Here is a 12,369-nt window from a genome sequence, read left to right on the forward strand (position 1 = left end):
AATCAACCACTTAAACGTTTTTTACAAAGATTATTGTATGAAGCTCTATGATTTAAATAGCAATGATGGTTTAATAATTTTGTACAGTGCAAGAAGACTGGTACGAACAATTCTGCTGTTTAGGAACACATACTTTAGACTGACGGAGATTTCTCGGGACTTTTATTCAGAACACATTTTAAAAAGATAGCAAGACCTTGGTGAACGAAGCCAAATGTCACATTATTTTTGTGATTTAGTGATACACAGAGAGACATGTTTTAATTAGTTTATATTTAACTGAGCTTAGACATCATAAATCATATGAGACAGGCGCATGTTAAATAAGAGATTTAGAACATTTGACCATGTTTACAGGTAACATTTCAGAAAGTTGATCATACATTTTGATGTCCAATTTTATTCCTCAGTAAAAATACATATTCCATTAACGTTTTCAAACGCTGTACTTCTGAACTTCTGATAGTGACCACCCTGACGCAGATAATGGTGGTGATGTCAGTATGAGCTATAACACAGGAAGTTCCTTTTCTCAGTGCAGTCTGTGATCTCCACTCTGCCTGTGCCATTCTTAGATAAGACTCCGCAGCCCTGCTCAACGGGGGGGCATGGGGGGAGGTGGGAGTACACCATACTCGCACCGTTCACCCACACCCAATGACCGGCCAGGAAACGGAGGCCTGCCCACACCTAATGAGAGGAAACATTTAATGAACTATTATTATAAAAGTCTCTTAAACTTGACGGCACACCTAGAAAAAGGTTAGTTACAACTCTATGTACTATTCATTTTCAAACCATTTAAGTTAATAATTGTGCATTCCAAGAGCCTAGAAAATCTATTTGTATTTTCATGATGTAATGTCTTTGTGAATTGTATAGGCCATTGAGATCTGGGAAAGAGAGATGCTAACACAGAAGCAAAGCAGAAAGAGAAAAAGCTTTTTTGGCATGTTTGCTAGATGAAAAGCTTTTATTAGTATGCACCATCTTGAGTTTGATAATCAGTACTTCCCGGGCGCTGTTCAAAATGGCTGCCCACTGCTCCTAACACTAGGATGGGTCAAATGCAGAGAAACAATTTCCCCACGGGGATTAATCAAGAATATCAATCAATCAATCAATAAAGCCATTTGATCCTTAAGAAGTGGAAGCAGAGGGGAAAACAAACAAACTTAAGGTGTAACTGTTTTTGTTGTGTTTTGTGTTTTATGGGTTTCTTTTATATATGCATGGTTGTAAATAAAGTGTATGTTGTAACCCAAATTCTGATTCTACTGTATATAGTTAACTGTGAATAGAAGAAGAATAGTAGACTAGTAGTACAATAAGACTAGGTAAACGTACACAGTTTAAATGCTTACTCTAATCTTTTTTCAATGGATTCTAATGAAAACAGAGCGCGTGCTGTCACGTGTGGCCACCTCAAGATGAAACAAGCACTGAGCTCTCCGCCTTGTATGTGAGGCTGCTCCAAGCACTTGGAATTGAAATGATTTCAAGTTTTCGTAACCCTAAATGTTGCAGTCAGTGAGTGTTATACTTTTATTGTCGTACGCGGATCATCCTCGCTCTACGACTGTCAGATTAATTGTGAGAACAGATATTTTCCAGTGGGTGTTCATTGTTAAAAACATTGTCAAACAGATACATCGTAGCAAACACTGGTGATAAAATAAAGGGGCGAAGCTAGTCTGTCATACAACAGTGGTGATTTGCTGCCAGGATATTGTTGTCATAGAAACAAACAAAAAAGAAGTGAGAGCGTTTTTTAGATGAAGTGCTGGGAGGAAGTTTTCCCCATCAACCTGCCAGCGCCTTTCTGCCAGAAAAAGGCTCTAAGCGTGTTCCATAGCTGTAAATCCATTTACATTTCTCTTTAAATTAGCTCACAGAGCAGTGGTTTTTGGAGATATGAATTCAAACTCACCTCTTCAGTATCGCCCTCTTTGACCTTGTTTATCACGTTATCATGGTCTTCTGGCTGCACGCTGACCAACTCAAAGCGGATGTTGGAATTGTAGGGGGAATTAAGGGCTCTGCAGTGGTCCAGCGCCTCCCTCCACGTCTTGTTCTCCTTTACCAGGACCAGGTTGTCCCTGATGCAGACGAAGGGAAACCGGTCGGAGCAGTTTTGGGTAGCCATCTCTTTGTTTAAGGAGGAGATGGAGACACAATCGCCATTGTTCCCTGGCTCATCTTCTACCCAATTTCTGAAGTCGGACACTCCTGTGCTCCACCTCCAAGTTTCACCTGAGGACATTTTTTTTTAAATGTCAGGTGAAGATCTGTGTGTTTTACTGATGTCAGAAAATCTATCATCCATTCGATCATCAGCTTTATGGCTAAAGACAGTGGTTGAATTGTATGGAAAGAGAACAACTAATTAAAAAAGAATCTAGCCTTGTATGTGTTTCAGGGGGTGGAGTAAGTGAGTTATCAAATCTTCAGGTAATTATGATGGTGCTATCTACCAAAAAAAAACATGATTGGACACGCTTTTAGGATATATACACAAGAATAGATTTTAAAAAAGCACATAAGGTTGCGATTGTGTTTGTCTGTTTGTCTGTTTACCATCTCTGTGCAGTCCAGTCCAGACTTGAAAGACTTGTTCTGTGACATCTGTATTCAGATCTTCGATACTCCTGAAAGTGGCCAGATCAGTAAACTCCCTCTTGCAGTACTGAAGGGCTTCTGACCAAGTCTTCGACTGTAGTATTAGTTCGTAATCTAAGTTGTTACCGTGTGGATGGTGACAGAAGAAGAAGTAGTAGGTTTCACATCTTCTTACATGATACCTTTCAAGAGAAATATGAAAACAATTATCAAGAGGATACCTTTGATGCAGAAATCCCAATTTCCAAAATATTCCAAAGTGTTGATAGTTAGTCAAATTGGGACCACACTATTGATTCTTTAGCACATTTACTACAAATAACAAAACGTTGATCTTATTGCTGATGACCATTTTCCATTTCATATCTCAATATGTTTGAAGTGCTATCCCTATCCTTGTGTTTGGTGGCCATTATAGTTCATTTTTTGACTAAGAACACACATGCAAATAAACAAAACACAAGCAAACTAAGAAACAAATTCACCACTTTGACAACATAATAACAACAATAACTCTGATAAAGAACAAACTGTATGGTATAATATATAATCTGCTATACAATCAAAATCATTGCAATCTCTAAATCAGTGCATAACAATTGACCCTTACTTTTTTTCACTGTAATGGACACTAACACATCCTTCGCTGCTGTTTTGGGGAGGATGTGTAAAGGGAAGGAAGTAGTTGGAGCTTTCTCCATTGCTCCATGCCAATTCTTCGTCTCTTTTATTGTACAAGCCGATCCAGGCATGATACTCCTCCAAGTGCAAACTGTCTTCATCAGTCTGGGTTTTGATGGTGGCCAAGTCAGTGTTTGAACTGGACAAAAAAAAGGAATTTGAAACAAAAAGAATGCACATGCTAACGTTTTCTCTTCCACAGTAATCTCAAAATGTACCAAGTCTAATTGGATGACTTTAGTTAAGCACACATTTGGTCATACAAAAAAGTATTACAATCATATTTTATTGATTTAAATTTGAGTATTGTGCTACAGGAAAAGTTGAAGGATCACCAAAGTACAAGAACATGAATGTTTGTACCAAATATCTTGAAAATCCATCCAGATATGTTTCTCTGAAAACAACTAATGCCAACCTCATGGTTAGACTAGAATACATTTAGTAGGATGTCTATAGTTAAAAAGGATGTCTCCTTGAGGACCATGAATCCATCGAATCAAAAACCTAAAATGTTTCTGTCTTGACCAAAGTGCTGGTCAGTCCTTAGCGTCTAAAATACATGTCACTGGCATGAAATTCAGTTTAATCATTTATTGTTCCAGGTGTCTTTATGATCCCCTGAACATTTTCATTCTGTGACAATTCAAGTTTTACATTCAAGTCTTACTTTTTATAATCCCAATTACAAATGCTCACTTCCAATTGCTATGTGAATACAAAGTAAACACCCACTTCCTGCAGTAGCTTTGAGCCTCTTGCCAGTTGAGATGCTCTTGGTTGTAAACGTAATATCTCTGCACTACTGATCCTAGTCCAGACACAGTACTGCTGAGGAGGAGGGGGAGGAGGAGGAAGGGTCCTGAGAAGCCGCTCTTCATCCTCTACAGAGTTCTGTTGAACAAAAAGCATAATTTAAAACCCTGAGGGGCTATTGCTTGTAGTGAGAATAAACACTAAAGGTTGCACAGCTGATGAATGTAGCAATGGATCTCTTAATATCTCAGACACCATATCTGTGAATATTGTGATTTTGTATAAAGAACTATGGCTCGTAATTGTATAAAGACCTGTACAAGCAACAAATAGACACAAAACAACTTCAATCATTGTCAACCACCTTACTAAACATTTAACTGAACCCCCAGTGTTAATGTGTTGAATCAGAGTTACCTGTATCGATGCTTGTTTTGGCGTCTATTGTGCTGCAATGTCCTCAGTTAGAATCACCCGACGCTGCTCGATGAGCGACCAACGTCCAGCTGATCAACAACAATCTTCCAGTTTGACAGATCAGAACAACCATTTGACCAGCAGACACAATTATATAAACTGTTTACTCACTGTCGCTCCATTTCCATAAAATATTTTACTGTTGGAGACAGGGAGGCGTGCAAAAACAAATCTGCTGCGTCATTGTAATGTTGAAGTCACATCGAGAAGTTTTTGTTAAAGTTCAGTGAAACTGTGACTGAACTTAATTATCTTGATTTAATCATAAAATAAAATGTAATAGCAAACATTTTCATTTCTGAGAGAGTTGACATTAGCTGAGAGGAACTAGTGACTGAGACAATAAAATAAAGTGCATACAGTAGTCAAGAGAGTAACTTGAGTTTGAAGGTTGATCAGAAACATTGCAGAGCTGTTTAAAGGCCAATTAGCAAAGCACATCACAAAAAGGATTTTGTTATAATCCCGTCCTTACAGTCTTCAGGTAAGGCTGAAGGGAACATTAATCAAATTTGTTTTACACAACATTTGTATATGGGTCAATGTCATTATCAGATGTTTTAAGCTCAAATAGCATTGGGACTGTAATGTGTTGTCCCTGTGTACTAACACATGTTAGGGGTAGGGTTTAAATTTAGCTGATGCAAAGTTTTAATAAATGTTTTGCAATCAAGGCTTTCTCTTTCTAAAGTTTAAATGTGTTTTTCCTACTTTCATCTTTTTGATTCAGTCATTGTTTCCATTATTGGCCATAAAACACTTCACGTGAAATTCTTTATATATTTTTGAAATCCAGTGGTGGAATGCAAATTCTACTACTGCAGTACTTATAGATGAGGTTGTTTTTTCGTATAAGGTTAATTTATACTATTATTATCCCATCAAATCTCAAGGGAAAACATTCTTCAGATCACACTTCTATTATCATTTATTTGTAATCTTTATAAATAACTTAAGTAAGAGGTGTTCCTTTTATTGTTGAGAAAACTACTCAAAAATCCTAGGTAGGATTAGCTGGAAAGTGCAAAGCAACTAAGCTTTTATTAGTGTGCATCCTCTTAAGAGTTTGTAGTCAGTATACATAATCTGTTTTCCTTTTAGTCTGTTTTTGATGTATTTTGATGGTATTTATGTGTGCATGGTTGAAGCTATGTTTATATCTACTGTATGAGCATAAATGCATGGGTATTATGCATTATGGTATTTTAACAACACAATAACAATTGAACACCTATCCTTTGTGTCACGATTATCATGTCATGTCACATTTCTATGTCTAGGTTTGGGTGTTTTTGCTGTCATGTTTTCCTCTGGGTTATTGTCTGGTCCTTTTCCCTGTGTTTCTCCTCCTGACGTTAGTTTCCCTGGTGTGTCTAGTTATCTGATTGTGTTCACCTGTGGCCCTTGTGTTTCTCCTCCCCTGCCCGGCTGTTTCTCGTCTTGTGATTACCCCTCCCTTTATTTAGTCTTGTCTCTTCCTGTGTTCAGTGTTGGTGCTTCTTTTGTTTGTGACCTAGTTCACCGTATGTTCACCGTATGTCACCGAGTGTTTTGTCTGTCCAAGTCTAATTAAGTCCTTGAAATAAAGGTGTTATCAAGTGCTATCTGCGTTTGGGTCCTACCTGCTTCACTCTGCGTATCAGAAAGCACCAATCAATAAATGGGCCCAGCAGATCCGTTCGAGCTGGAATTATTGAATTTTTCCTTTTTTTTGGCTAACTTCTCGGATCGATGGAAGAGAGCACCCGGAGTTCAGCAGCGAGAGGCTGTGTTGTCGGAGGCGCACCAGATGGCTAGAGAGAAACCAGGTTTGGTGAAGTTCTTACCTGGCTGGATTTCAAAGATCCTCCCGGTGTGTGATTCCCGGCCTACTAGCCCCAGGCATGCTAGCTCCCTGTCTCCCAATTCCCAACCTGGTACCATACGCCTCGCTGGGTGCTCCAGTACCATCCCACACAGCCATGGTCCCGTGTTCCGGTTCCGTGCCCAGCAGCCATGGTTCCGGCTACGGAACCGGCCCCGGAACCCATGGTCCCGACTCCAGCTCCTCGTCTCCAGTTGGCTGTTCAGCCGACGCCAGCTCCCCGAGGCCTGTCGGCGTACCGGCCGACGCCAGCTCCCCGAGGCCTGTCGGCGTACCGGCCGACGCCAGCTCCCCGAGGCCTGTCGGCGTACCGGCCGACTCCGGCTCCTCGTCTCCTGTTGGCTCTCCAGCCGACGCCAGCTCCCCGTGTCCTGTCGGCGTACCGACCGACACAAGTCCCCTCTCAGGTCCCCTGTCGAGTTCCCTGTCGAGTTCCCTCTCAGGTCCCCTCTCGAGTCCCCTCTCGAGTCCCTTCTCGAGTTCCCTCTCGAGTTCCCTCTCGAGTTCCCTCTCGAGTCCCCTCTCCAGTCCCCTCTCCAGTCTCCTCTCCAGTCCCCTCTCCAGTCCCCTCTCCAGTCCCCTCTCCAGTCCCCTCTCGAGCTCCCTCTCGAGTCTCCTCTCGAGTCTCCTCTCGAGTCTCCTCTGGAGTTCCCTCTGGAGTTCCCTCTCGAGTCATCGCTCAAGTTTCCTCTCCAGTTCCCTCTCGAGTCTCCTCTCGAGTCCCCTCTCGAGTCTCCTTTCAAGACACCCCTCCAGTTCCCTCTCGAGTTCCCTCTCGAGTCCACTCTCAAGTCTTCTCTCCAGTTCCCTCTCGAGTCACCTCTCAAGTTTCCTCTCGAGTTCCCTCTCAAGCCCTCTCTCGAGTTCCCACTCAAGTCCCTACTCAAGTACCGTTGGAGGTTCCGCTAGGGGTCCTGCCAACCCTTTGTCCTGTCCCGTTGGAGGTCCCGCCATCTACTCTCCTGCCGGGGGTCCTGCCAACCCTATGTCCTGTCCCGTTGGAGGTCCCGCCGTCTACTCTGCTGCCGGGGGTCCTGCCAACCCTATGTCCTGTCCCGTTGGAGGCCCCGCCGACTACTCTCCTGCCGGGGTCAGCCAACCCTGTGTCCTGTCTCGTTGGAGGCCCCGCTGTCAACTCTCCTGCCGGGGTTCCTTCCGGTCCTGTGTCCTGTGCTGTTGGAGGCCCCGCCGACTGCTCTCCTGCCGGGGGTCCTGCCAACCCTGTGTCCTGCCAACCCTGTGTCCTGTTTCGTTGGAGGCCTCGACATTACATGTCTCGCCGGGGGTCCTGCCAACTCCTTGTCCTCTTCCGTGGGGAATCTTGCCGACACCTGTCCCACCGGCTCTGGTTACTGTCCGGTCAACACCGGCTCCTGCCCGGTCCCCTGAGAGCTGTGGTCTTCGCCCCTCCTCGAACTCTGCCTTGCCCCCGGGCCGTCCGCCCGAATTCCCCTTTTTTAACTCTGCTTTGCCCCCGGGCCGTCCGCCCGAGATCCCTTCCTGGTCCTCTGCTTTGCCCCCGGGTCGTCCGCCCGAGACCCCCTCCTCAAACTCTGCCTTGCCCCCGGGCCATCTGCCCGAGACCCCCTCTTCGAACTCTGCCTTGCCGTGGGCTGTCAGCCAAGGCCCGTCCTCCGGACCCCCTCCACCCACCCTGCTGGACGTTGTTGGATTTTTGTTTTGGTGTTTAGGGACGTCTAGAATCCGTCCCTTGAGGAGGGGGTTCTGTCACGATTATCATGTCATGTCACATTTCTATGTCTAGGTTTGGGTGTTTTTGCTGTCATGTTTTCCTCTGGGTTATTGTCTGGTCCTTGTCCCTGTGTTTCTCCTCCTGTCGTTAGTTTCCCTGGTGTGTCTAGTTATCTGATTGTGTTCACCTGTGGCCCTTGTGTTTCTCCTCCCCTGCCCGGCTGTTTCTCGTCTTGTGATTACCCCTCCCTTTATTTAGTCTTGTCTCTTCCTGTGTTCAGTGTTGGTGCTTCTTTTGTTTGTGACCTAGTTCACCGTAGAGTGTTTTGTCTGTCCAAGTCTAATTAAGTCCTTGAAATAAAGGTGTTATCAAGTGCTATCTGCGTTTGGGTCCTACCTGCTTCACTCTGCGTATCACTTTGAAAGCATCCCATGCTTCTCTTTAAAGTTTATCAACTGACTCACCGACTACAGAACTACCTTCACTTTAAACATATGAGTCCAGTGCTACTTATTTAGACAACTGTTAAGGCATTCTTGTCTTAAGTTTTTACAACTTTTCTGTTAAATTTCTGTGTTCACATGTCTCTGCCATCTCATGCCATTTTATAGAGATTGGCGAGGCGTGTACCTACTAATTAAGATCAACTGGCCGGCGTTTTTCACTTAAGACAATGATTTATCATTCTAAGAGCACAGTAGGAAATAATTTGATTGTTTAAGAACACGTAGACTTACTCAGTCAGTTAACACTTAAGAAATAAAACTATTGGTGAATTATGAAAAAAGTCTAATCTATATGACACAAGTTAACAAATGATCCTTTTTTTATTTGTCTGAAATTAACTTACAATGTAACCTCTGCAGTTGGGGCTGTATGAATAAATGGGTAACCTTTGGTCTGCGCTACGCCAATATTTACTAAAAAAGAATAAGCAATGCGAAAACCACATCATTATGAGAATAAGGTAATTTAGGGTTTTTGTAATTGAATGATACACAAAAACACTTTACTGTATCGCAGTTGATTAATTTGTATTAATATATAATTTACTGAGCTCATACATGACTAAAGCTAAGAAATATGCAGATGTTTAATATAGAGCTGATTAGGGAAATGTTTCTAAGTTACAAGGTAACATTTCAGAGAGTTTATAGTAAAGTTTGATCCGATATATTCAAAATAATTCTTTAATAAGATACATTTTCCATTTATCTTTTCAAACCCTGTTCACTTGTTGAACTTCTGATAGTGACCACCCTGAGGCAGATAATGGTGGTGATGTCAGTATGAGCTATAACACAGTGCAGTCTGTGATCTCCACTCTGCCTGTGCCATTCTTAGATAAGACTCCGCAGCCCTGCTCAACGGGGGGGGGCATGGGGGGAGGTGGGAGTACACCATATTCACCCCGTTCACCCACACCCAATGACCGGCCAGGAAACGGAGGCCGGTCCACACCTAAAGAGAGGAAACATTTAATGAACCTCCACCTGCTGTCCACAAAGCATTTTATCCCATAAAATACCATCATTATAAAAAAGAGGTCTATTAAACTCAACAGGACACACTCAACAGAAAGGGTTATAAACCTTTGTTCTATTCATTTTCAAATCATAAAAATGTGTATTTGTGATATTCATTCTAACAGAAAAAGTAATTTGAATGTGCATGATGTCATCTCTTTGTGAAGTGTATAGGCTGTTCTGGTGAGCAGCAGCAGCAACACAGAGACAGCAAATGTAAACCCCGTCCACACGGAGACGATATCAGTTGAATCCGATAACGTTCTCTATCGTATAGACGGTTATTCCACACGAGGCCGAAACGAAAACACGGATTCGGAGCCCGAATCCGATACACTTTGATAACGGCTCCAAAAGTGGATAGGTCTGAGGATGAAACGCTTGCGGCTCCGTGTGTACGGCCCAGAGGTGGGACCAAGTCATTGTTTTGCAAGTCCGAGTCAAGTCTCAAGTCTTTGCGCTCAAGTCCGAGTCAAGTCTCAAGTCTTTGCGCTCAAGTCCAAGTCGAGTCTCAAGTCAGGATGGGCAAGTTCAAGTCAAGTCCAAGTCCTAAACTTTGACAAAACGAGTCATAAACAAGTCATTATGTGTTTTTCACCAAATGTAATGACATCGATCAACAGAATAATACTTAATAATCAAACTGCTTTTTATTAGTCACATTAATAATCCATTTTCTCTATGCTGGTAAAGTAACGTGTGTTTTTCTATTTTAAGAGGGAACAGTAAGTTAAGGCTACGGTGACGGTTTGATTCAGAAGGAGTTTAATGTATAAGATCCCTGATGTTGAGGTGACCAGAATGTTTATTTCCACTGTGTACAACATGTTATAAGGGACCCACAATCTATCTTTATGCCAGGGATAATGTGCAGCGAGGCGGTCTCTATGGGGAAAAGAACACCTGCATCTAGATCCCTCTGCAGGTGGTACTTTAACTATATTTTGATGCTAATACTTTTCTACTTTTACTTGTAACATTTTGAATGCAGGACTTTTTATTGTAACCGAGTATTCCTACATTCTGGTGCTGTTGTACTCAAGTACAAGATCTGAACTTCTCCCCCACCTCTGACAGTAAATCCTGAGTGGTTACCAAAATAAAGGTAACCAAAAAAGGTTATTTTCATTTTACAAATCCTGCACTCAGCTTTGCTTTCTCCAATATCATTGAAATGCAGCCAGATGCTGCTTCTTTTTTCGGTTTTCGCTAATTTCTTTTTCCAATCCGTCTCCCCCGTCGCTCTGTGCAGCTGGCCTGTACCACTAAACCTTCTGTGCCCCCCACCCTTCTTTCACATAATGGTATGATCCTAGTGTGTCCTCGCATATGATTGGCCGCTTGGCGGCCCAGCTAAATAAAGTCTCGCCCCTGCCTGCAAGGATTCTCAGCAAGAGTAGGAGCGGCTGAAGATTCTGCTCTCCCAGACGGAAGTCTTTTCTTCTAGCGGCAGCTCGCGATCGGCGTGTTGGAGACCTCTGAATTAAATGATCAAGTCACCTCAAGTCAGATGGCTCGAGTCCATGTCAAGTCCCGAGTCATTGGTGTTCAAGTCCAAGTCGAGTCGCAAGTGTTTTGTGATTTTGTCAAGTCGAGTCTCAAGTCATCAAATTGGTGACTCGATTCTGACTCGAGTCCAAGTCATGTGACTCGAGTCCACACCTCTGGTACGGCCTATACGATAATTTCCTGAAAACTATGACGCCATAGCCCTGCCTCTCCCCACCTCTCCTGCTCACCCCCGCATTTCACCCTGATGCGTTTCGCCAACAACAACAATGGCGGATCACAGGGTTGCGTTCGTGCTCCAGAAGCTACAGACCATGCTACAGATTTTAGTGCAAAATCTACAGCTCCTCTACCACAACCATCAGCAACAATAATAATATAATAATAATAATTACATTACATTGCATTTAGCTGACGCTTTTATCCAAAGCATAATAAGTGCGTTCGACCAACAAAATACAAACTTGAAGAAAACAGAATCATATAAGTACATCAGGTTTCATAGAGCTAAAACATTTCAAGTGCTACTCAACTGTGTTTAGATAAGCCAGTCCTTTATTAGTATATACAGTGGGGCAAAAACGTATTTAGTCAGCCACCAGTTGTACACGTTCTCCCACTTAAAAAGATGAGAGGCCTGTAATTTTCATCCTAGGTACACTTCAACTATGAGAAACAGAATGGGGGGAAAGAATCCAGGAAATCACATTGTAGGATTTTTAATGAATTAATTGGTAAATTCCTCGGTAAAATAAGTATTTGGTCACCTACAAACAAACAAGATTTCTGGCTCTCACAGACCTGTAACTTCTTCTTTAAGAGCCTCCTCTGTCCTCCACTCGTTAACTGTATTAATGGCACCTGTTTGAACTTGTTATCAGTATAAAAGACACCTGTCCACAACCTCAATCAGTCACACTCCAAACTCCACTATGGCCAAGACCAAAGAGCTGTCAAAGGACACCAGAAACAACATTGTAGACCTGCACCAGGCTGGGAAGACTGAATCTGCAATAGGTAAGCAGCTTGGTGTGAAGAAATCAACTGTGGGAGAAATTATTAGAAAATGGAAGACATACAAGACCACTGATAATCTCCCTCGATCTGGGGCTCCACGCAAGATCTCACCCCGTGGGGTCAAAATGATCACAAGAACGGTGAGCAAAAATCCCAGAACCACACGGGGGGACCTAGTAAATGACCTGCAGAAAGCTGGGACCAAAGTAACAAAGGCTACCATCAGT

At 42.8% G+C, this 12,369-nt stretch overlaps 1 protein-coding gene across 1 annotated transcript; it reads right to left on the bottom strand.

Annotated features, from left to right (window-relative positions):
* Positions 1-215: 215 nt before the first annotated feature.
* Positions 216-4,620, bottom strand: LOC117444249 (secretory phospholipase A2 receptor-like). Its single transcript, XM_034079911.1, has 6 exons — positions 4,474-4,620; positions 4,036-4,194; positions 3,230-3,439; positions 2,578-2,801; positions 1,931-2,253; positions 216-690 (listed from the first exon to the last, which is right to left on the bottom strand). Exons 2-6 carry the CDS (start codon positions 4,179-4,181, stop codon positions 499-501), a joined length of 1,095 nt encoding a protein of 364 aa, XP_033935802.1. The 5' UTR covers positions 4,182-4,194; positions 4,474-4,620; the 3' UTR covers positions 216-498.
* Positions 4,621-12,369: the final 7,749 nt, after the last annotated feature.

Source organism: Pseudochaenichthys georgianus, chromosome 3, assembly GCF_902827115.2.
Source record: "Pseudochaenichthys georgianus chromosome 3, fPseGeo1.2, whole genome shotgun sequence".
Lineage (NCBI taxonomy): Eukaryota > Metazoa > Chordata > Actinopteri > Perciformes > Channichthyidae > Pseudochaenichthys > Pseudochaenichthys georgianus.

Bases quoted from the DNA above. Each gene is read 5' to 3' on its own strand.
- LOC117444249 (XM_034079911.1), bottom strand. From the start codon at position 4,181: ATGAAGAGCGGCTTCTCAGGACCCTTCCTCCTCCTCCCCCTCCTCCTC. The intron at 3,440-4,035 runs GTGGGTGTTTAC...TTTTTTGTCCAG, and splicing joins GCTCAAAGCTACTGCAGGAA to TTCAAACACTGACTTGGCCA. The intron at 2,254-2,577 runs GTAAACAGACAA...AAATGTCCTCAG, and splicing joins GACTGGACTGCACAGAGATG to GTGAAACTTGGAGGTGGAGC.